This window comes from Oreochromis niloticus, linkage group LG13 (genome assembly GCF_001858045.2).
Source record: "Oreochromis niloticus isolate F11D_XX linkage group LG13, O_niloticus_UMD_NMBU, whole genome shotgun sequence".
Lineage (NCBI taxonomy): Eukaryota > Metazoa > Chordata > Actinopteri > Cichliformes > Cichlidae > Oreochromis > Oreochromis niloticus.
Genome location: NC_031978.2, coordinates 18287760 through 18313618, shown reverse-complemented (window position 1 = coordinate 18313618; position 25859 = coordinate 18287760). Strand labels below are relative to the sequence as shown.

Below are 25859 nucleotides of genomic sequence, written 5' to 3'. Positions count from 1 at the left end.
CAGGATGCTGACTGTAAGGAACTCACAATATGATTTGTAAATATTTTTAAAATACTGATAATACACAGTTCAGTGCCCCCCGGTCCCAAAATTCATTTCACTTTCATGTACTTGTGTGAGGATATTAACCTCCGTTGAGGCTGTAATAAAGCAACACTGGTACAACAAAAAACAACATGCATAAAATTCAAACATCTTTATATCAACTCCAGCAAAAATACAAAGTTCTTAACATAAAGATGTATCATTCTTGGGATTACCACAAATAAAGCAGGTATTTCTTTCTAATATACAAAATGAAAATCTTTAAATAGCAACTGTAAAGAATAAACATGTTCAAGTCTGGTATTTGGTGGGCTGTTTTACATTTGCTAAATTCATTAGCCTAAATGGAGTTCTTAAATAACAATAAAAACATGGTAGAGCTGTTTTGCATTTACAGATGATTTATCCTCTTAAAGAAAATGATCATAATAATTATTATAATAATAAAACTGTGCTAAAATGGTATTTTTTCCTTTGACAATACACTAAGGTAAGTTACTATGATGGAAGTAAAAGAACTTCACATTATGAGAACATCTAACTGTCAGTGAAAATAAAACAAAGAAATGGGAAAAAAAAGAGAACATAAAAAGTAAAACTGCCAAACACTTGAATGCACAACTCAGAAAGGGACTCAAGCAACCCCAAATATTTTAGATCCAGCTTGTGAAACACGAATAATGCAACAGTAACGGCCGAGAGGCAATTATTTTCATACATACTTACCAATTAAATACACAAACTGTTCAGGCCTTTGTTTGGAGGAATTTTGACAAATAAGCTAGAATTCCCAAATCATCTCCCATAGTTTTACAGTACAGCTTTTAGTAGGGGCATAAATATTAATGGGAGGTTTCATGGCTGCATTATGAAACGGACTAAACATTAACAAGAATAACCACATGCAGAAGCAGGTAAAATACTCAAAAGTCACCAGAATGTGCAGGTAACACTGGGTGCAATTGTCAAAAGTGACCGTGGAGGTACATAGTGACGAAACCTACCTCAAACAACATTAAAAAAAAAAAAAGTTACAAACTTTTGTCATGACACATATATAACACGCATGTCTCTTAACAATTCAGATCTCAACATCTAATACAACTATAATAAGAATAATTTTATGTTAATGCTGTGGGACAATGGGCACAAAATAAATCTCAGGAGGGAGAGGAGTATGAAAATCTGAACGCCTTAATCAACGTGAGAATTTGCAGATGAAGTGTGAAGCACATACTGTGCGGAACGGAAACAGTTTGCACACACTGTGTGTAGCAAATTAATGCTGGCTGCCTCTCTGGGAACTGAAAGCTGTTACAAGCAGAGGACAGGAGATTTCACATTTAGCAACACATTCTATTACATTACACTTCATAAATAAGGCACCTGGTCACAGCAGTCACATATTCACACTGTTGTGATTTGAACACAGGCTGGAGATACAAACTGCCAACTTACATAGGAAGCTTAAACGCAGTGCATGCTATCATCTAAAACGATAATTATATACAAAAACAGCAAAGGAGAAAAAAAGGGAACAAAAGGACTGTGAACAAATTCAAGCTCGACGCTTGTTCTCCTAACTCTGAAAACATTTGTTAGGCCGTTGTCATCTCCAGCCGTGTCAAGAGCGCTGAAACATAAAGCCAAACGGCAACTACAACTGCCAGACATCACGCAGGACTGCTTTTCAGTCCTAAAAACGCAAACCGAAATCTGAACAATACGTCACATTTGCATTTTCACACTGAACCATAAACAAATTCCAAAATGTGTTCCTTTCTCACATTTACCTACTGAAAAAGGTATTCTCTGAAGAGTTTGATGAGTACACAAAATAGACTGGGTTTGGTCCTTCGGAGTATATTCCAGATAAAAGATAATAAAGAGGCAAATCCTCTAAATAAAGATGATCTCTCTCTCTCTGTCTCTCTGCATCAATCTTATTTTGAGAGTGATGTCCTTGTGCGCTTCGCTGGGGTGTCTGCAAGCTCCAGAGCCCTCTTGGTTGCCAGTTTTGTTGCACTGCGTGGACTTCTTTTTACCGGAGACTTTAAAGCTCCGCTTCTTGTCAGTGTAGGTTCATCAGTTTTCCTAACTGATCTGGGAGACGCATTCTGTGTTGTCGAGGACTTCGCGGCCCTCTTTGAAACATGACTGGGGCTCCCGCTCGCAGGGAGAGCTGCCTCCATTTTTCTCTGGGATCTTGTTAGCACCTGGTCAGGTGAGGTTGGCACCTTGACGTCCGTGCTCTGCTGTGGGGTTTCAGCAGCATTCTCTGCATCTTTGACCTCAGTAGGTGTACTCTGTGACGACTCCCTCGACTGGATTTTTGCAGAATTTGCTTCAGTGTGCCTTTTGTTGTCCGCTTTGCCTTTAGGTGTGTCGACGGGGTTATGTTCGGCTATTTTAGGAGACCCAAGTCTCTGAGAACATCTCTTAGGCAACTCTTTCTTACTTGTATCTCTTGAAGCTCTACCACTGCTCTGAGCCCTCACTGCTTTATATTTTACAGTTTGCTTCGTTTTTTTGTTAGCCAATATTTTTCGTCTCTCCATTTTTGCCGATGACTCCTTCATTCGTTTGCTGACAGGTAATGCTGATTTCCGTGCCTTAAGAGACTGCTTCAGATTTGACTTGGAGGACGACTTTGTGGTGGCAAGTCTTTTAATCTTGCGGGTTTTTAATATTTTTGATGCCTTTTTCAGTCTACTAGTAGTTTGCTGAACCTGCATCTTCTCTCTAATATTAGAATATTTCCTCAGGATCCTTGCACTAGCTGGATTCTTTGATTTTCCAGAGGATTTCTGGGATTCACTTATCTGAGCAGAAGCTTTGGCAGAGGAGTACTTTGTCAAATTCTGAGAACTACTGGAGAGATCTCCTCTCTCTTTCCCTTTGACTGCATTTGCTTCTTGTTCCAGTGCTCTAGCAATCAGCTTCTGACTCCTGGGGTTGCTCTTTACAGGGGAGGCAATGGCGAACTTTTTCAAATGCTTCTTTAAGCGCTCTGCCTGTACGCTTGGAAATACACCCTGAGACGTCCCTGCTGCACTTGAGTTGTGGAAGCACAGCTGACTTTCTGATGGAAGACGTGTGGTCACCTTCTTGACGATGACAAGAGATTTTGTTTCCGTTGATTCAAGGAACCAGCGACAAATGTTGGAGAGATTAAAACCTTTCATAAAAAGCATTTGGACTGGCGAGTATTTCTGATGCTCTGCAGATTTTGGTTTTCGTGCCCTGCGCTTACTTTTCCATATAGCTGCCTGCCGGTCTGCTTTGTTTTTGTATTTTGCTGCTGGCTGACCCTCCTTATCCATTTGCACCCAACCTTTTTGCATTTTATCATATTTAATATTCAGATTTGTTATTAGCTGTTGGCTTTCTTCTGTGGTCAAAGTCTCAAAGAATTTGTTAGTCGTTGGTTTCGGGGGCTCGTGCCTAGGAGTAATGATAGGGCCGTGTGAACTGTGGGACACGGATGCAACAGACCCAGAGGGGGACCTCACCTGAGCTTTAGTTATTCTTTCTGGCATTATTCTGACAGGAGAAGCTACATCATTTTGTCTTGTGGCTACAGTATAAGCACTAGTAGAGGGGACAGGGATAAGTCTTTGTGATCTTAATGCTAATTTTTTGTTGTCCACTTGTGGCAACTGAGTAACAGACTGCAAGGCTACTTCAGCCTTACTGGTCTCATCACTCCTTAATGGCATTCTTCTTTCTGTTACAGATGAATCATTATCTTCTACAGACCCGTCTTCTAAAGCTGCTACATTTGGCTGCACATCAACATTGCTTGCTGTGTTCTTTTGAAGAACCCGTTTACTTCTTAATGGCATAATCTGTGTTTGCAATTCTGCCTTTACAGGACTTGATACCTCACCGCTAAGTTGCACTTTCTTACTGTCATCTGCTACAACCTTGGCAGATCTTAGTTTCTGCCTGGCCTGCAGTCTTTGCTCTTCAACATTCGTCTCCATTTCTTCAGATGGAGTCTCTACTGGTTCAGTATTTTCAGTGTTTAATTCCACAGTTTCGGTTACTGTGTTTGGTTGAGACAGTTCAGAGGTTGGAGGATCACATGACTCGTTTAGAGGAGATGCAGGAACAGCAAGTGGACAAGGAAGAGGGAGGGAAAGAAGCTGCTCAGGGGGTGCTTCTGGAGATGAAATGGGAGTGACAGGATTTGAAATGGAATTCGATACTGGAGTTTCAGGTGGCTTCTGGTTTGCAGATCTAAGCTGACGTTTGGGCTCAGGGTTTTGAGGATCATCGGTAGGCTGATCATCTTTTAGGACTGTCTTTTGTTTCTGGATTTGTTTAGGCTTTGAATTTGGGCTTGACTGTGTGTCAGAAGGGGGTTCCGTCACCTGCTCAATGACAGGAGCAGTCTCAATTGAGTCTTTAGGTATGCATGTTTCAGGTAACGGCTTCTTCATATTCTTTTCATTAGCGGTAGAGACAATAGTTACCTCAAAACTATTGTTGGATGCATTCTGACTCGATTTTGCAGCAGCTTTACAAGGTGACGTGGCGTTACCTGGTCTACGACGCAATTTTCTGTCAGAGGCAGATACGGGTCTTCCATTAACGTGACCCACTATCACCACTTCTGTCTGCTTCAGCGGCTTTGTTGCTGAAGGTTTGCTACCTTTTTTCCTACGCCAAGGTGGCAACTCCTTCAAGAGTGCGTCAAGTGACTTTGAGGACACATCATAGTCACTATCATTACCATTTTCTCTCTCTAAAGGCATAACACTTTCAACTGCTTCAGGTGTTTCGATTTCTGTCTCTTTCGTCATCATCTCCTCTATTGAACCTGTGGTATTAGCGCTATCTGTCCCTTCACAGTTCTCATTGTGTATTCGTGTCTCTAGCTGAAGTTCCTGAGGTTGCTCATCTGGCATTATTTCCTTTTTACCTTCGTCACCTTTATTCACGGGTAATGTGATGCTATTCTGCTGGGGAACGGGTTCACTACTGTGCAGTTTATCTGATGAAATCTGGGACTCTGGTTCTTCTATGGTATTTTTCTCTAATGGCTCGAGGGCTGTTTCTGCCACTGTCTCCTCTGTACTTTCATGCATTTCCTCTTGAGGCTCTGGTTCAGTTTCTTTTATTGCTTCATTTGTAGCATGATCAACACTTTCGTCACTTCCTGTAGTCATCCCTACATCTGCAACTGCATCCTGTTCTACTTCTGTGTCCTTAACGGTTTCTTGGCTCTCTGTTGGGGTCCTTAATGGAGATGAAGGACTAGACTGCCCCTTGCTCTGACACTGATCTGTCTGACTAGTTTCAACTATAATATCTACTCTACTGGCTGCTACCTCTATGATATCCTCTGTGCCTGGTATCACACTATCATCGGTCTCCTCTGTAGGCATTTGTTGATTTATTGTCTCCGTGCATGATCCAACAAAAGGCATATCCACAGGTGGCACACCTTCAGGCTTTGAAAGTATTTGCTTTGGAGTGACCAATGGTGTCAGCTTTGGCATTGGGTTAGGACAGTTACCCCTTCCAGCCAAAGTACGAACAGTTTTTAACTCCCAGATTTCATCTGGCCCCACCCACATATGTCCTCTGGTGCTTTTTCTGGCATTTCGGCGTGGTACCATGCTGTGCCGCGGCTCCTTAACACACTCTGTAATTGATTTGTCAATAAAAACAATGTCACAGTGGCCAAGATCAGGGTCAACTATTCCTTTAGATGGAGAGTCCTTGGTCCAATGATCAGAGGACGACCTGATGGTCTTCCTGGCCGTCCGCACAGAGTCTGAAGAACTGTTGACGGGAAACAGTTTTGCTGGTGTATCTTTGGGATGTCCAATAGTTACCCTCTGCCTAGCTTCAAGACCCTGATTATGTCTTTTCACAGAAGAGCTCAGTCTGGCAGTCTGAGTCTCTGTTCTGTTGGATGAATCAGAGTTCTGTCTCTCCTCCAAAGTGTCAGAGTGAGTAGAAACAGTGGGACTGAGCACACACAGCTTCTTACCAGCAGCATCATTAGAGGTCATAATTTTGATCTTAAGAGGTGCATGATCACCATGACGGTTGTTCTCTGCATCTACTGGATGAGCAATGGGGGTCACCGAAGCCTGGTTACTCCCTGACCCAGGGCTGGGAAGATCCGAAACAGTGCTAGGGGTTATAGACGACTTCAGCGGCACAGCATTTTCTGGAACATTTTTCATTGCACAACTGCCTGGGACTTCTGGCTTGGAAGTGACTTCACTGGGAAACCTTATCTCAGGGTGTGACTTCTCAGGAGTCACTGCACTGGATTTTGCAGTGGAACAAGAAGTTCCCTTGACAGCAGAGGTACAGTTAGAGGCTTTATGTGTACTGGAGGATTCAAGTGCTTTGATCTCCGTCTGTAGAAAACCTATGGCATCTACTATCTGTCTCTGATGGTGGGGGCAGAGCTTGGCCATGAACTGTTCCAGAGTGGAGGTGGACTGCAGGTCTTTAGCCTTTGCGAGACGGCGGTCCGGAGACTCACTGGGAGGAAAAGAAGAAGAAAACATTAAATTCTCCATCAATCTGTAACAACACTGGTTCATTCTTTTGACTGATACGCGGTGTGCAGGTAAGTGAGTTTTCATCTCTAGTAGTTAAAAAAAAAAAAACTGAAAACAGATTTGAAGAGGCGAGGATTTATGTTTGTGTGAAATAATACGAAAGTTTATAATTTTTTTATTGATATATATTTATTAGAAGAATAAGTGATACTTTTTAGAAGCAAATAATTTGTCCAGTGAACTTGACCAATTACAGTATTACAGCCATTACATTTTTTTGTTTTTTACATTTTACATTAAGAAAAAAATAATCATACATGCACAAGACATTAAGCAATGGTAGCCCATTTGGTTAAACCATGTTGAAAACATATTACTTATAATACCAACTACATTAGGGGCAAAAATCAAATATATCAGATTTGTCAAGTTTATGTGTCAAGTTTTGTTTTGGTTCTTTTTAAATGACAAATGCTCAAGTCGCCTTTCACAATATAAAACAAACCAATAAAAGAAAAATCAAACATGACTAAAGATATTAAAAAAAACGTGTTACTCTAATACCAAAATTTTACTTATGCCAATGCAAATCAAAAAAAGTTACATTTATGTAATAGATCTATTACAAAATCCTGATACCTTACTACATTAAGAGCCTTTAAATCATAACATTATGCCAAAAATATATCTGCGACTATGAAACGTTTTTTTCTTTGCTTAACAAAAAAAAAAGGTCTTTCTGAAGCTGCACTTTGGGTCTTTAAACAAGAAAACATAGGAACAAATGAAACCACGTCTGCATTCATGAGGTGATATGCTACAAAGCTATGCTGAAAAAAAAAGAACAACAGTTTTGCAGCAGATTCTGCCAGGTAAAAAATGAACATGTCAGAAATAAATGTGAAGTTGTGCTAAATTATATTTTGTCTGAAAATAAACTATAAATCATATTTACACACAACTTTAGCTAATACTGCATTGCCAAGTAACATTGGACAACATCTTTTCACTTTGACGTCACAAACCTGAATTTTTCACGTCTTTTGTTCAAGTTGAAACAACTATTGCCACAGCAAGCTAAGGCTGCATAACAAATCAGGTTTGCTATGCCTGTCCTCTGTGTTAGAAGCTACATAAAAAGGAACAAAGTGAAATTTCATGGATCAAACAGGTTATTATATACTAGCAGTAAACTGCACTACATGCATGAGCAAGACAACATAATGGTGACTTTGTTTTTTTTAATGAATTTCAGCTTTATATCACAAAAGGTTATTGTATACTGTCTAAAATGAGGGTTTGAAGGCTATAATGAATGTTCAGCAAGCAAAAAGACTATTAGGACTTTTATTGGCTTATTCTTGAATCCCTGACATTCATTGTGTAGTAGTGTAATAGTCAAAGATGGAAAGCTGTACTGCAGGATTTTTGGCTCTAACCATGAAGCGATTTTTACAGCATGTCAAATATCTCAAAAGTAAATTTTAGAGCTTTAAAAATAAGTTTTAGAGATTAAAAAAATAACATTTGCTGTAACTAGAACCTGATGATTTTTTGCTTAGCTCGTCAACTTCACATCCCCTTCTGCAAAGTCTAAGCAGTAAAGTGGAGTACCTGAATAACTACTGGTAAGAGTTTAATCCCTGAGGGTTTTTCCACTCTGTTTCTCTGATCATTGCTACAACACCAAGTACTCTTTCTTCAAGTGAAGTAAACAAGCCAATCTAACAAGCACAAGCAAACCAAATTACATACCAGCTCACAATATTTCACAAGCAGAAAAATCTGGATGAGTAAACTCATTCACAATGTTTATACAATAGGAGGATAAATAATCTCAAAATTACGATCTGCTACACAAGGGCATTTATAGCATCCTTAACCACTGAGCAGATTTTTAACTGGTTTAGAAATATTTTAGGTTCGAAGTGAAACTACTTCTTACACTGATTACTTGACATTAAACACACTAACACCCCATTGTTTGTGTTCAATAAAACAACCCCAAAAGATAAACTGCACCATACAGAACAAAATCCCCAAATGACAAATATGATTTAGTCCAATCATGCAAAAATACACCCAGTGCCATTCATTTATATGCTATTAATGTGACATCAAAAAGATCTATACATATTTGTATGGATGAGGATACTCTGCAATCAGCTGAAGAGTCTCAACATTTAAGCTTGTAGAGCGACTTCAGTCCTCACATGCAAAACCTTGCCCATAATAAAGAAGTACAGTCTTGTTCCACAGCTCTCTCTTATAACAGTTAGATAAACCTTTTAAGATATATACACACAGGCCTATTATTATTTTAAGTAGCGTTGAGTTTAATTAAAGCTGTTTACATTCTCAATTTAAGTGTTAACGTTACCTTTTAATTAAAAAAAAAAAGCTTAATAAATACTAAATCGACAATATAATAAAATTTGGAAAGTATGTAAGACGAAGTAGGTTCTAACCCCATTTTAGCAACATAGTTCCTTCAATGCAGGGGAAATGTATCATGTCACGACCAGAATAAGTTCCCTAAAATGCTTCATACCCACACATAGGAGGAAAAAAAGTATAGACAGAAATATTTACATATAGTTTAACTTTTATACTTATATCAATATGATTACAACTCTGCTTTAAATCATTTGCCTTTACAGAAAGAAATTTACAGTATTGTGTTGTGTGCATGAGATTGCTACATAAAACAGCTTTGAGAACAGTGATAGTGGTGATATTGGCTTTCCAGATGAGGTAGTCAACCACTGGATTTGCTACAACAGAATGTAAGAAGCAATCAATAAATTATCAATAAACCCAAAAGCGCTTGTATGACTTTAGTATATCAACTGAAATGCATTAGACAATAAAGTTTTATATTTTGGCAATGCCGGAGGATTGTCAGTGCAAAAATAATTTTATTACTGAAATCAAATCAGTGATTAGATTTTACTCGTATATGTACATCTGTAATTGAAGTAACTACTGGGTATTATTTTGTAAACCATGGCAGGCGATTCAGATGTATTACATGTTTGTTTTTTAAATCTGGGGTTAATATCCTTACACCATAAAAACATTTATTAAATAATAGCTAAAGGTGGAGAATAAACAACAGAGGGTTACTATATATTATACTATATTATAATTATAGTTACAGTAAAGTTGTTACAGTGGTATAAATACAAGTGTGCAAGTCCCTGAACTACATCTGTGTAGTGTAAGTTTATGTAATATGACAGCAAATATGATTAAAAGTGTAAATCTTTAAAAACAAAAAACAAACAAAGACTCGTTACCAAAATTTGCTAGACCTGTATGGAAACCTGACAGAAATAATGGGTCATGAGCCCAAAATGTTTAGCATCCTGAGCTGTAATCAATAATGCACAATGAGGTGTCCTGATCAAACTAATGGACAAGGCTGGGTCAAAAACCAGGCAAAAATTCAATGAAAATAGCAACATGAAAAAGGCATTCTGTAGAGGTTTTTAAATGCAGCCCTTTCTGCATGGTAACAGCACCGTAATTAAATATTTGTTATTTTTAATGAAATGGCATCAGCGTGAATTTTAGTGAAGCAGCTAACAGCTAAGGAACCTCTCTCTACTGTCAACCCGCTCAGTTTCAAGAAAAGAAAATTGCTGGTGGTTGTAGTTTTGTTTTTCTCCAAATATAAACACATTTTTGGTACAGTAGTCAACTTCACACCATCATCTAATCAATTAAAAAAACAACAAAAAACCCCACACATCCCAGTATGTGTGCACTCGTGCAAATGTACAATCTGTTGACAGAAGCCATGACGGTAACAAAAAAAAAAAAAAAAGCCTATCCTAACGTTTTACATTCAATAAATGAATACAGCCAATCAATGTATTTTTTCATTGAATTTTTGCCATGGCAACTTGAAAAACAGAATGAGAATGGACTGAGGCATGGTTGTAACCAGATTAGCCAATCTGGATTGTTTACAACCGTTAACAAGTTACAGTTATCATCCTCACTATAGAATGACAAAAAATATATATTCTTTTATTATCTGCCATAGGTGTATGTGTATATTGTATGTATGCATGCCTCTGCAGTATTTTTATGACACATCTCACAGTAGAATACCTGAAGTTTGAAGAAGGGAAAAAAAAAAAATCAACCAACCCCCCTCCCCAAAAGAAATCACACAGAAATGTAATGCTCTGCAGGATTGCACTGAAATACTACAGATTACTGAAAATAAGGTTATTAAGACGAGAGAAGGACACACACTCATCAGTATGACATCCTGAATGTTACCATTAAAAAGGCTTATTTGGGTATTCAATCCTTTACTGTTGCAGGTGATTTCCGAGGCAATGATTTAGCTGAGGTATGTAGCTGAGGTATAACTGTTTGTGTAGATGTGTGTGTAGTAATGCATTATTTTAACATAACCTGAGTGTATAGAAGGCAACGGAAACTATTGCCAATCATATAGCAGAGTAAAATGTACAGAACTAAGTAAAAGTAGTGGAAAAAAAAACCACTGTGCTTGTGAGGATTTTTTTAAAGGAAGATAAAGTCCAGAATGATATTACGCTATATTCCATATCTTATACATTTATATAAATAATAGGTTAGTATGCGGCCATACTTCCCGCTCTCTGCTTCCAATGGTATCTGTAAACTTTGAGACTTTTAGAGTCGTTCCATGCATTAATTTACTTCATATGTTTTCACCCAAACTACAGGCTCTGCATACTTGGAAATATTTCATTTGAACATGACCAATATTAAGAGAGAACACTATGGGGCGCCACATCCTTGTACAAGCTTCAGTTTGGCTCTGTAAAGAACAGAGCGAGGAGTGAATTTTTAAAGCTTAATTTGAATCAATAACTAAAACTTAATTACCAGCATGCTATTGTATTTCAATAATTCTAAAATAAAAAGCATGCCCTCCAAGCCACAGCATACACTACTGGGAGACACTTGTGTGTTTACGCCCTATACAAACATTTTTAATGTAATAAGTGCTAAATTTAGTGATAAAAATTAAATAAGTTAATAATAAATAGAACTATTAGAGATGCAACAAAGACGGGTATTGCCACAGTCTGGCAAACACAATGATTAAAAAGTACACCGTAGTTAGTATGTTATGGATGCATCACTCGTTTGATAAGAGGCTGCCGTCACGGAAATCAGTCCCATTCTCTTCAGAAGCACTCTCTTTTTTGTCATAAAGACTGTGCTGGGAATTTTGGAGATCCTTTTGTTTGGGGGACAGTGAAACGCTGGGTTCCTCCACCTGGCTTATTAGCTTCATTTTCTTTTTGGGGGAATTTTTTAAGGTCCCCAGACGTTCTTTAACTTTGTATTCCAGGGTGCTGTGTGGGATGCCATAAATCGATTGCGCTTTAGAAACACTCATTTTGCCACCCATCACCACCACAATGGCCTCTTCTAGCAACTCTGTGTTGTACTGTCGATATCGCCCTCGCTTCTTCCTAGGCTGCTTGTTACTTAGGTCTGACTCCGAATCCATTGGGTAGTTCCCCCCCAAAGCTTGGCAGTCAGAGGAAAAGCTCCAGTATTCCTTCTCCGAACCTGAGCTATTTAAACCTCTGTTGCTGCTGCTGGTGGTTTTCTGGATCTGCCTGGGTAGAATGGAACAAAGCTTCTTTCCCAGGCCATTCTCATAAAGTGAACCTGAATATTCAGTGGACACGGAGTCCCATGCCGAATCTGTTCCTGTAGCCAAAACTCGGACCTGGGGAATCTTTAGGTCAAAGGACGGTGAATGAGACAGAGAAAGGCTTTGGTCTCTGCAGGCCTCCTGGAGGTTTGCTTTCTCACAGGCAAGTGACTTTGTCAAAAGTCCAGCAGCTTCCAACAACCTGGGTATATCTTTAAGGTGCTCACTAGCTTCATTTCTGGTTTTGAGCTTCAGCAGGGCTCCCAAATGAGTTTTGGAATTCCAGGAACCGGAGGCATTTCTGAAAACGTCATTGGGGCTGCAGTTTTGGTTATGGCTGAGGGGTGACTCTGGGTCGCTTTCCAGATCGGGTTCCTCTTTGATGCGCAGTGAGTATGCAAGAGACGAAGAAGGCTTATAACAGGTGGAGTGGCCGAAATTATCCCTCCTCCTCCCATCCTGTAGGCTCCTCATAAACAGCCCGACATGCCCGTCCGCTCTCAAGGATCGCCTGATTGGATGGAAGGAAATTGGGTGTAAGCAGAGCTTGCACAGTGCCCTTTTCTCTTTACTAAGGGAGGATGGGGTGGGGAGGGGAAGATGTTGGCCACTCCTTTATTATATGACCTTGCTTTGGTAACATCACTCGAACAACCTACTGTGTAAATGTGTGTGTGGCTTTTGAAAAACAAAAAAACAAAACACAACAAAACCCCAAAAAAGACTCAAGTTAAACTTTTTTTTTAAATTTGCTGTTTTGTTGTTTTTCTTTATTTTTGCATAAAACATAGGGGAAAAAAGAAAAAAGGAAAGGGCAAAGAAACAACGAAAATAAAAAACAAAGAAGATGCATTTAGTAAAATACACTGAAGACTTGGCATTTCTGTGGCTCAAAAAGCTTGCCCAGGAGAATGGACTATTTGTAACTGCAGTAAGGGAGTCTGCATGTAGATGTAGATGCAGGGTGCAAGATCTATGCCGTACAAAGTAACTAATGCACAAAAAACTCTTGACAGTCTATGCGTGACGTTACCACTGAACAAGCACAGCAATAAAAGAGTAAGCCAGCAAAGGGTACTTGCAATCTATCAAACTCAAGCTCTAAGTTACAAAAAACAAAACAACTGCAAATTACTATTCTTAATTATTCAATTAAAGTTATATTGTTTCCCTCCCCCCAAAAAAAGAAATCAGTTGCAGAGCTTCCAGAGCCTGACACTGCTGGGGTGCAAAAAAACAAAAAAGGGGGAGGGTGGGGTCCTTCTAGGACATTATTCCTTTGATTTGGATTTTCACAATTTAATACATCTTAAATGGAAGATAGAGTAAGCCGAATCCAAGGATATGTATCAAGTTAATGTACAATATTAAAACAACTCATGTTATAGGTGCTCAGGCAATGCCATAGATAATTATTAAATATTTAAATAACTGATCAATCATTCTCATTTTACTTGACAGAAAGAATTAAGTCCCTGAAATTCTTCTTTAGTTCATCAGAGGGACTTTCCCCTATAAATACTGTTCAGTATAACCTATAATATTCAGTCCGCATTATCTTTTATTCTGAAAAAATTAAAAACAAACAAAAAAACCCCAAAACACTTTCATGTGGGTTTATGCATTATGCAATCCGCTACAGTGGTTTATCACTGTATATAGATGCAAGAATATCAGCAATGCTTCGAGTCATGTAGTGAACTACATTTACCATAAGGCCTGCCTGTATCTTGCCAGAAATTAATTAAAGAGAACCAAAAAAGTCAAGCTAGTAAATTACTTCTAAACCACATTTACTCACTACTAGTACTACCGCTGCTGATAAAAAGGGACCCGGCTTAGTACAGCAGAAAAGAGAGAAAGAAACTGTTCTTACCCCTTCAGCATGGTTGTGGCCGGAGAAAGGCAGGGACTATTGGCAGGCAGGCTGCTGCTATAGCTTTTCTTTTTGATAGATAAATCAAGAACTCCATCTAATTTTAAAAAAGGAAAGAAAAGAAATGTAGGTTCAATGTTAAGTTCTGATCACAATCCAGCCAGTGCACCAGCTCAGTAATGAATAAACTACACCTGTGGTAGATGTGTTTCACACTACCTTGCTCACTGGGCTCAGCCACGGGCTTCTTGATGGTGAGGTCAAGAGGTGCATCCTGATCAGCCATTAGAAGCTTGCTTAGGACGGGGTTCTGGTTGTGTGCTGGCCCAGCCAGTGTGGCAGCAGGACTTGTAGCAGGAGGAGCTCCTGAGAGCAAAGGTGGGGTCGACAGGCTTTGGTCAGAGTGAGGCTGGGAATCTGAGCAACTGACCTGAGGGGAGCTGGTTTTTGAGGTATATTCAGCAGCAAACTGTCTGATCATTTTCTGAAGAATCTCTCGAGCCACTACTGGAATTTGTGGGTCTGAGAAATTTGGCACATCTAGGAAGAAAAACAGAGAGATAAATACTTTTCAGTCAGCATTCCTTGAATAAGTCATCAGTCATGGTTAATGAACACGCAACAAACATCCAAACTATGTTCTAAGAATACTGTAACAGTAAGGATAAAACCTCTTATTTATAGCCTTGAAATAAAAAAAATAAAATAAAATAAATAACAATAATTTTTTTTTTTTTTTTTTTTTAAACAGACGTTATAAACTAAGAGCAGAAGCAGTGTGAGTGAAAACAAACACACACACACACATGATTCACATTCACAGAAAAGCCTATTAAGGGATGGATGATGTGCACCACTGTGTTTGCAGGCAGGTTCCTTGTGTTATGCTTTTGGTGTAATAACAATGAAAAACACTGATTTACCCACTCAGAACTAAACCTCTGAGACTCACCTTTTCTGCAGAGGACTGCATTGAGAAATTCCTCCGCCTGTTTCTCTAGTCTGTGGATTGTGATTTGATCTTTAACCAGTAGAGGTTTCGATGTATCTTCCAGCCCCTTGTTGTTTAAGTCAATTAAATGTTCCTGTCAAATTGGAAAACTGTTAAATTGAAGACCTTCAGCCATTCAACAGGATTCATATAAAGACATTTTTTATCCTTCAGAAGAGTGTTTACATCAAATTAATTAGCCCAACAACTGTAGGGAAACATGATGGATTACAGATGTGACTCAAACTAAACCAGCCATAGCAGACTGCTAACGTTTATCTATCATCTAAGCCAGAGTTTGAAAGAATAAAGGCAACAGATTTAAGTCTGCGTTTAGGTTTCCGAACTATGAAAATCTGGAAATCAAAACGTAAAAGGAAGAAAGAAAGAAAGAAAACAGAACTCTTACTTTGACTTTGTCTCTTCTCAGACAGCAAAAGGGACAGTTTTCATCAAATGACCAATCAGACACTGCTACAGGCTCAAAGTCTGCAGGAAAAAAAAAATCAATAAAAAAAACAAAAACAATGACAAGCAATACAACATGACAAAAATCATGGTTCTTTCACTTTTCTAACCAACTAAGCAATATATTCTTACCAAGTCAACATTATTTATTTAAAATCCCCCCACCCCCAAATTTTTTTTATAAATATCTGCAGCGAATAACACTGGTTTGGGGTCTTAAGCTTAACAACCATAAGCACAACCATAATTTAACAAAAGAATATACTAAAAAACTCTAAATTATACATACAGGTTAAAGACAACAAAACGCCAGAGGGCTCGAGATAGGGCAAAATAGCAAGTGCGAGGACGGACAACATGCAACAATGTACAGTCACAGGTTGGGTAACAAGTTACAAGAAAACTGGGCATGTGCAAACGGCTCAGTCACAACTGCCACTAGTGTTCGTCTCTCCTACTCAACTAAGTAGACGAAAACAGGGGAGTGGCTGTGGCAGGAAAGTAATGCCATGACGTTGTTGGGTTTTTTTTTCTTTTTCAAAGAAAGAACAATGCCAAAAGGGGAAATTAAATTTGCAATAAAAAAAGTGTCAGATGCTAAGGTTGAGCTTACATATGTGTGTTAAATATAATCCAAAAAACCAAATACTTACCCAGTGGGAAAAAAATATCACAATATTTGGGTTCTGCTCTACCAATGCAATCTAATTTTAAACAAAAATAACTTAAATACCTACCTGTACATAAAAAAAATATAACATTCTGTTTTGCCTGTTGGTATTATTAACAACATTCAGTGATCATTTTCTTTATCATTTACTTTGAGTAAAGTGCTTCATTAGAAATAGTTCTTTTTATAATAGTTCCAAAATTACAATGTTCCATTTTCATGTTTAAATCTCACATTCATTTGTGCACAACCCAAAAACAAAGCTCCAAACAGAACTGCGTGAATAAAATGAAGTAGTGGGCCATAATGAATATGTGCTGATTTGCTTTAGTGAGACTGACAAAAATCAGGAACTCATTTAATCAGTTCAGTTGAATTTTCAGCAGCAACTGCTACTGCATAATGTCTACACACTACACAACCCAAATAATGCTTATTATTGTCTCACTAACGTCATACATTGTAGAAATGTCTATAGGGCACTGGAGACTTTTACACTGGCCACATGCCATCCAAAACACATACTTTGTAAAGACATAAGCCATCTTTTTTTTTTTCCCCCTGCAGGCAGTGACAGTGTCTCGTTTTTAGTGAATGTGTACCAGATGGTACAATGCAGTAGCACTGTCATAATAAGAAGACAACAGATTACACTGAAACCACAAAACTGTCATTCATACACTCGTATGATTATGGTCACTAAAGACACTTACCCTTAAATAATTTCAGGTCCTCTACCAGCGCTGAACCAAAAAGACCTTCGAGAATGCTCTCAAAACCTGAAGAAACACATGAAGTCCAATAAATATATTTGTTATCAGCAGTAATAACATGACGTGTGTACAAGTTCACTCACAGTAAAGAGTTTGTGCTGAAGTCAAAAACATAGGAAGTTCAAAATGAGTCTTAACATGATGCAAAAAGGTAAGTTTACCTAAAAATAATAACAACAATAATAATAATAATAAAGTTTGAACCCATTTAATTCATTTATGAGCCAATGTTGATTTTATTTGTAGCTAATGCTGATACAATTGTGATTTTGTTGTTTTTTCTTTGTTTGGATTTTTTGTCAGTCTCTGTTTGTGTCAAAAATTAAAAATGAAATTTAAAAAAAGAAAAGTATATTGCGATAAAATAGACAAATATTAGCAACTGCCATTGACTGATGTTATTTTATGTGAAAGTAGTCTACTGGCACTCAGCAAGCAAAATTTCACATATGAATAAAATGGATAAATCAAATTAACAAATGAAGTGTGTCCTAATGAGATGTTATGTTTCTGCCGAATAATAAATGCCTTGATTTTGCCTTTCTTTTCTTTTTCAACTTGACAACTGCTCCGTTTTACTCTCTTCTAACACACATCCGCTTGCCTCGCAGGTTTTTACTTCAACAGTAAATACAAGCCCTCCATCCTGTTGCCAAGCAACTAAGGCACCTACAGAGTTGAGAATGACTGTATGGTGTTAACATCAAAAAGAAACAGCCAGTAACAAGATTGCCAAGTAATTCTGTCAAAGTACCCTATAGATTGATGGAGATCATAAATTCAACCAAAAACAAATCTTCACAGTCCTCTAAATGACTGTTTACAGTTCAGGGACTTGGTGGGATACAGCTATCTATGTTGTATAGACTGTTTCTGAGAACTAATGTGTTATGCTACATAAATCATAAGAGAGCACTAACACAATATGAAATGTCTTCTTACTGCTGCAGGGTCAGATTAACCAATCCAAAACCACTACATGCGTTAAATCAACCACTAAAGAGGTCACACAGAACATCTGTCAGCTGAACTGGATTTTAAATGAGAGTGCACCATTCCATATGTGCCAGACACTTTAAGGCCAAAAGTACTGACTCAAACCACTGTGACAAAAACATACATCACATAACACATTGCTACAAAAACATAAATCGGTACCACTGAAAGCCTAAAAATTATTATGCCTGCATGAAATGAGCATCAATCAAGTTACATCGGCCAAATGAATTAAACTGATCTGACAACACATCATAGCAAAAACCTACTAACACTTCATCTTCACACATGAGCAGAGAAATTGGTGATAAAATTATCAGCCCTTACCATCCACTCTCTTCCAAATCTCACAGTGAATTGAATAAAAGCTGTCATCTGTTAAAATGCCTTACACTGCTTCCCTACAAATAACCCACCCACTTTTCAGCAGAGCCAAACATAAAGAGAGGGGAGGATGAAGTAGTGAAGCAAAGCGTTGCCTATAGCTGCAGCATGATTCTGTTTCTGGGTTAGTGCACAGGACTTCAGCTGAAGCTATCCAATCCTATTTCTGAAATATTTCAGAGGCATGAGGAGAAAAGTAGGTCATCCACTTTCGTTTGACAGTGCAGCATGATGACATCAAACTACTTTTTAGGAATACTGTTTAGGGCATTTAAAAATGTGTCACACTCTAAACTATGACTTTGGGGCAATATTATACTGTTATAGTAGCAAAGCAAACCAGTACAGTGGCTGATGAAAACACACCCACCCGCAAGCTTCTTTAAAACCAAACCATTTTGGGACCGGCAAGGCAACGTGAGAAGAGCAGGGATAAAATATTGATAAGAGTGCAGAATTGTCATGCAAGCCCTAAAAAAAAAAAAAGAGCTTCAAAAATAAAAAAAAATAAATAAAAAATGGCTCCAGTTAAAATGCCTAATAAGCAGCAGGAAAACACCAACAAACCAATGTCTTGTGTAGCCACAGTTAAACTTACCAACATGCAACAAAACAAAACAAAACAAAACAAAACAAAAAACCCCAGAAACTTTATCGTAACCTGCACTTAACTAGTTTGCATTAATGTGAAGGATTTGCTGCATGTGCATTTCCCATCTGAAGGGACATCCACCAATGAAATAACACCAGAAAGGCCAAGCCCCCGCCCCCCCCCCTTTTTTATTACTGTAAATACATACTGCAGCTTGCCTCAAATAACTAGCCGAGTGAATGCACCACTTAATTGATTAGATATGCTGCAATGAAAAAGGAAATGAGAACAGAAATGTTTAGAATAAAAAAGGACTAACATTAAATACATTGAAAATAGAATAGGAGAAAATTGCACTAAGAAATTAAAACTGTGCAAATATTACCATTATAATGCACATTAAATAGATGTCAAATAGTTGATGTATTAATGTGTAAAAACAAAGCTGTAAATTGCAACCATGCTTTATGGAATGGTTTAACACGCTTTCAACACAGCTGTTCCCACATGACTCCAATAACTGGGAATCATTATTAGGACATTTCTTTTTTTAAGCGCAGTGAAGTGTATTTCAGTTTTTTTTTTAGCTAATATTACCCACAGAGGTTTACCATGAAACTCTGTAGGTATTTTCATGGAGCTTATGCAGGCTCACGGTGAGCAGCAACTCTGTTCAATCTGCTTTAGCCTTCTTCTGACCTACATCTGTAGCCAATCAGGGACTGAAAGATTTGGAGTGTGTGACACCATGTCCTTCCCAAAGCATTTAGAAAAAGAAATCCCACCGATCTAGGATCAACTTAACCCTACTAAATCCTAACTTTAACCTCCGGTGTACTTTACTGATGCATGGTTTGGAAAAAAAAGAAAAAAGGAGTCCTTCCTGCATACCTCAGACAATTTCCTTTAAGGGGCCTATGCACAAAAGCAGTGAGCAAACCCCTTGTTATTTTTGCACCACACTGTAAGTGCACAACACCACGCATGCTCATAACAATGTAGTTAATTCAGTAATGTAATATACATTAACCTGACGCAAATCTATGAGTCACTTAATACTCAAAAATTCTAGTTTATTATAAACATGTGACCCAAACACGAGTGCATTATGAGAGCATTAAGCATATGCGAGTGCATTAAGCACAAACCACTGCTGCCTAAACCCCTCTGTACTATAAGGCAAAGGTAAAGTGACAGCAGGAAGCTACTACACACAGAATGAGGCTCCGTAAGTAACTAAACTGTATGTACTTTGTAGTGAAATCTTCTTTTGTATAATGACCCTAATGTTGTATAGTTCAAGTTAATCTTACAACACTAACATATCTCATGTGAGCTGATGATGGTTAAAGATGTTTCAATTTTAAGCTATCTTTCAAGAAATACTGTATTTTGATCGATTACGTGACACTGTACTGTAGTACAGAACCATCGCTTCCAGTTAGCTACAAAAAATGTGTTAGAGCCTCAAAATCAGAGTTTAATTATATTTACAGTGCTTCATTAAAGGAAATCCCAACTCAAGCTGTTCTACACATTATCTCAGAAGGGGTGTCTCCAAACTCATAGAACAGGTTCAAATTGCTATGAAGCCAACATAAACCTTGCAAAAGCTACCATTTTTGGCCACATCCGCAGACTACTGATTCACTTTCCAAGAGACATAATCATTCGGGCCTTGCACATTTCACTACAGTCCCTATTTTTTGATAAGGAAAATTCAAGAAACTAATCAGTAGGTGATCATGTTAAAAACAACCTACTCTCTCTAACAAGAATGGCCCATGCAGGTAACATGAATGAAATACTATCAGAAAACAAATGCCCTTTATTGAGTACACTGCTGTGGCCTAATATCTCTGGGGGAACAAACAACTGCAATCTTTAAACGTGAAGCACTAAGCACTGATGCCGCTGAAAACCTCCATATGCAGCTAATTGGTCTGCAGAAAACAGCCTATCACGATATAATGAAACACTTGCTATTTGATGAGTTCATGCAGACCACACTTCAGCAGAATTATTGGGATAATACTAAAAGTCTTATCTATCCTTCGTGACTTAAACTTAATCAGCTGCATTACTGATAAATGCTTCAGCTATAATCACTTCATAGAAACAATAATGTGCTGTTCCTTGATTTTATTTGGTGTAACTGCTATTAGGCCTGCTATTATAGCTGCAAGACGTTATCGGTAACTTGTCTACTACCAGTGCATTTATCAGTAATACAGTTGATGAAGATGACAATTTTTAGTTGGAATTTACATTTTAAGTGGGAAACATCAGTTTTACTAACAGAAAAAGTTTGGGAATACTACATGATCAAAAACTGACTGTCAATCTTTCATCTTTTAACAACTCATATTTTGAGATTACAAGAATCCTCAGATTGATGCTAATAAGAACATAATTTTGCATGAAGGAGGTCACTGATTTCCATGAGCAATGCTTTTTCAATATGTAACATGGGGTGACGGAGGAGTGCAGAGATAAAACTGTCATATATGATGATCTGAAACCCAAGTGTGCCCACTACAAAGAGGCCGAGCTTTTAATCTAACAAAAGCTAAGTCACCAAAAGTTGACTCTGTTCATCTGGACGTACGTAGCGTTTTCAGTGGGAGAAACGTTTCGTCACTCATCCAAGTGACTTCTTCAGTCTCAGCTGACTGCAGGTTTCCCCAGTCTTATAAACAGTACAAGGGCTGGGAGGTCAGTTCCTTGATCATAATTATTTATGATCAAGGAACTGACCTCCCAGCCCATTGTTCCTTCAGTGGTGCTAGTTTCAGTCATTATGCAAATGTACTGTTTATAAGACTGGGGAAACCTGCAGTCAGCTGAGACTGAAGAAGTCACTTGGATGAGTGACGAAACGTTTCTCCCACTGAAAACGCTACGTCCAAATGAACAGAATCAACTTTTGGGGATTTACTTACCTGGATGATTGAGCATGCATCAAAATCAAAGTCATTTACCCTCACTTTGCAACCCACAAAAAAGCAGCTCGCTGTAGGTCAACAGATAAGCTTAAAAGTTACAAGGGCATGAGTAAAAGCAGTGTTTGAAACGTGACTTGGCCACTATGGATTTTGTTCATTACAAGCAATATGCTGTAGCTGGATCAGGCAATGAGTTGGCAGCTTTGGACAACTACAGCAGGGGAAAGAAAAAAAAAAAATACTATGAATACTTAATATGATATGATGCAAACTGACATTCAAATGGTGTAATGCTGCACAAAGCATGACTTTGAATAACAAATATGAGATGCACAAATGCCCGAGCACACATGCAAGCCCACACTCAAAAGGCAGTCACTGAGGCTGTTGGTCATGTCTTGCAAAATGCTACGAGAAATCAGCCAGTTCTTTTTGCAAATTAGGAAGATATAGGCCAACAGAGTGGGCATGCTAGAGCAGAAAACGGACCATGCCCAAGTTACATTATAAACAAGACAATATGCCTGATGTCAATATTGATTTGCTTGTTATTTGTCTGAGCAAATCTTTCAACCCACTCACCCAAGTGTCAAAGGCAAACATGAATAACTGACATTCCAGGCATTTTTGAATGTTAGCTGGTGTGGTTGAAGTCCAATTTTCTCAAAATCCAGACAGAACACACATTTTCAGCCACGTAGTTTGCATCTGGAGGCTGATGGGACCCATGAACACATATATAGGCAAACATACTGACAATTGTTGCCGCTGTTCTATGGGACAATTGTGCTTGTCTCTGCCCTGCAGTTTTAGTGCTCACATTAAATACACAAAGACAAAATGTCCATTTCAGCAACAGCAGGGTGGTGGCGTGCAGCTCTCTCCACCAAAAAGCCAAACAAAAGTATGTCCTTGTTGTCTTGGACAGAATATGCCATTCTACAGTTAGCAGACTGATGCTGTTGTCATGCACTTGCAGCTTTACTTATAGCCTAAACACAAGGGACATTTGTCAATCATAAAGGAGGGACTGAATAACCAAACAGTCCTGGCTTTACAGATAGTCAGAAAGCTACTATTCTCTCTCCATTTTCTTAGCAATGACTAAAACGGCGCTCACCTAGCACTGCAGCTGGAATAAGTTTATTCATTCCACATATTATACATTTCAGTGTTATAACTAATAGTTCATGTTAAGGTTTAGCATTTAAAACAGAGAGCATCAAATGCCTAAAACAGCTAAACTTAAATAGCCTTTCTTCTCTTCTTAATAATGTAATCAGAATTTAACCAACTGCAAAATAAGCCAACAGCAGAAAATATATGACAATCCAAACTCTAGAATTCCTAAATGACAGGAAAACTTAAAACATTAGCTTTTATGCACACACACACACACTACTGTGCATGGGTTGCATCTCAGCATGATCTATACATAGCAGCCACATAACAAGAAATTAATTTAATGTGACATTTTGAGAACATGAGAAGTAGGGTCCTGGGTTTTAAAATAGTCTGTGTATTCTATTTCAAGTCTTTGTTTTCAATTTTGTTTACAATTGTGCCAAAAAAGGGAGCTCACAACCTACAGTAATATCTAAGTATTAGTATTTCAATTACTTTAAATTTTCAAGTTCTATCCAGCCAAAAACAGCCCTTAAAGAAGCGTGCTGTATTCTTGTCAGAATATACGTAAAAGCACTTCTAATGTGTCCTTACACGAAGTAAAAGCAAAATACACGTTGATTTGACGATAACAACCAGGTTCACTGAGCAACTCAGTGATTCTCATCTGATCAATCTGTGTCTGACGGCAAAATGTCCACACAGGCTGTTGCTATGTTACCGAGTCACATGGATTTAAATGGACTCAAATGGACTCTCCTTCTTTTTCTTCAAGCCACTCTGTCAAACAGTGTAAAACTACTAATACAAACGCCGGCCACCTATCATTATGTGTGGGAAACAATAATTAGATGGTGATCTAGAAAAGGGGGAACCAGGTAACTTCATACTGCCCACAGAGGACTTTAGAAACGGACACCACAGTTAACCCCTGTGCACACCAATCATTTGTCATTTGTAAAGAAACTGAAGCATTTTGTTTGGTTGAGCTAATCTGGATGTATTTACACGGCGCTAGGCACATGCCTTGTGCAGCTTTTCAAGTTGTGTCTGTTCTTACAGGCTATTTTATTACTAAGAATGTAGCATTTATCTGTTTTATGTGCATTACAAAAAAACCTAGCAAGTATAAAGCCATGAAGCTTGATAGAGAGGTTCAGAATGGTTCATTCAGTGCCCCTACAGTTTAAAGTAGGGGGATCAAGGATCAGGGTGAAATACCAGGCTATGTGAGTTTGTGGAGATTTTTGTGTGTTTGTTTTCTTGTTTGTTTTTGAGCACAAACACCATGTTTGGTTGCAGAATATTAGTGACAGGTAACACACTGCACACAGGACATGTAGCTGAACTCATGTGCATAGTTTATATACTTCAACTGAGCCGTGGTTGTCTCAACTCCTAACTGAATTAAGGTGCTATGCTTCCATGTTTATCTTAAAGGGGTATAATGTTTACCATGTTCACTACTGCACGGAAAAACTAGAGGTCCCACCCTCCACCCCGGGACGATACACACAATGCAATGGACGCTAAACCTAGAGCCAACAACTGCTTTTGTAATTACCTGTTTTAACGTCAAATGTTGGAGAAGTTTATATCGTCGAAAAGGGAAACAGATTCTGCATTGGGGTCTGCGCCACTTCCTCCATTCACTAATGCGAATCCTCGAGTAGCAATTTGAGAAGCAAGTAGGCTAAATGTTGACTGAAAACATCACCTCAAGGGTATATGTCGCCCTCCCCCATCCAACATACAGTATCAACAACAACGGGAAGACGTATTTTAGAAAACGACTGCTTTTGGCCGACACACAGCGACACTCCCTTTAAGCAGGACGCCCTTTAAACAAACTAACGTAACGCCGCCACTACATACCTAAAGTCTGCAGTCGACGCATTATGGACGATAAAAACACCAATTGGACCCAACAAGTAATGCAACATTGTCGCAAACTGCGACATTTAACTAACGAGTCCTGCTGGCTGCCGTGTGAAGGAAACAGTTGGGGACAAAAAGTCGCTGGGAGAAGCCCCGAGTGAGTGCGGTAATAGATGGTTATTTACACCGATAAAGGTCAAACAGAAGTGAAATTCAAGCCGTGCAATTGTGCGCCGTGCAACAAGCATTATCCTTACCTACACATTGAATGAGTTTGTGTGGCCACGAGTCAAGTTCCTTCCGAATGCTGTATCTGTCGATTGTGCATTGCTGCCTTTTACACAGGCTCGCCATTTTCTATAAGTCTTCCTTCTGGCGGCACCACTACGGAAGCAGGAAGGACTGCGTGAACGCGCACGCACCCTACGTCAAAGGCGAACTCACTCTCAGTATGCAAAACTAATAGTCTGATTAAATCAGTCTGTTAATCAGTAACTAACTAAATAAATGCAATTAAGTAATCTATAATATTTGTATTACCCATGTAATGACTTTGTTAAATATTTTCTATTTTAAAGCGTGCTTTTCCTTGATAGACTACATTTTACATTTTAATTTATATGCTGCTATTTTTTTTTTATTTGGTCCTTAAAGCTCAGTAACTATACTAGAATCATGAATTACTTACAAGGCAAATGGGTGTCAGGTTTAGTAAGCAATAATGTAAGTAATTGACAAAAAGTTTAAATTGACATTGAAGCCAACCACCTTTATCAGTTTTTTAAGTTTTCATCTCTCCACCAAAATCTAACTTAGCTATATTAGAGAAAAATAGCTTCACAGCAATAGTTCATGATTAGCTACACAATTTCTTATATTGATCATTCTCAAAGAATGAATCCTAATGACAGC

At 38.4% G+C, this 25859-nt stretch overlaps 1 protein-coding gene across 3 annotated transcripts; it reads right to left on the bottom strand.

Annotated features, from left to right (window-relative positions):
- Positions 1 to 181: 181 nt before the first annotated feature.
- Positions 182 to 25336, bottom strand: wu:fc17b08 (ligand-dependent corepressor). Of its 3 annotated transcripts, none has more exons than XM_005456489.4 (7): positions 25205 to 25336; positions 16968 to 17033; positions 15526 to 15605; positions 15078 to 15210; positions 14345 to 14665; positions 14126 to 14222; positions 182 to 6555 (listed from the first exon to the last, which is right to left on the bottom strand). In XM_005456489.4, exons 1-7 carry the CDS (start codon positions 25299 to 25301, stop codon positions 1989 to 1991), a joined length of 5361 nt encoding a protein of 1786 aa, XP_005456546.1. In that variant the 5' UTR covers positions 25302 to 25336; the 3' UTR covers positions 182 to 1988. The 3 variants fall into 3 exon arrangements, with proteins under 3 accessions (XP_005456546.1, XP_005456547.1, XP_005456548.2); XM_005456490.3 differs by having other exon boundaries at positions 25209 to 25329; XM_005456491.4 differs by lacking the exon at positions 182 to 6555 and adding an exon at positions 6746 to 12760.
- Positions 25337 to 25859: the final 523 nt, after the last annotated feature.

Excerpts from the sequence above, each read along its gene's own strand:
- wu:fc17b08 (XM_005456489.4), bottom strand. The coding sequence starts at position 25,301 with ATGGCGAGCCTGTGTAAAAGGCAGCAATGCACAATCGACAGATACAGC. Across the intron at positions 15,606-16,967 it reads GGACCTGAAATTATTTAAGG|ACTTTGAGCCTGTAGCAGTG; the intron begins GTAAGTGTCTTT and ends TTTTTCCTGCAG. Across the intron at positions 14,666-15,077 it reads TGCAGTCCTCTGCAGAAAAG|ATGTGCCAAATTTCTCAGAC; the intron begins GTGAGTCTCAGA and ends TTTTCTTCCTAG.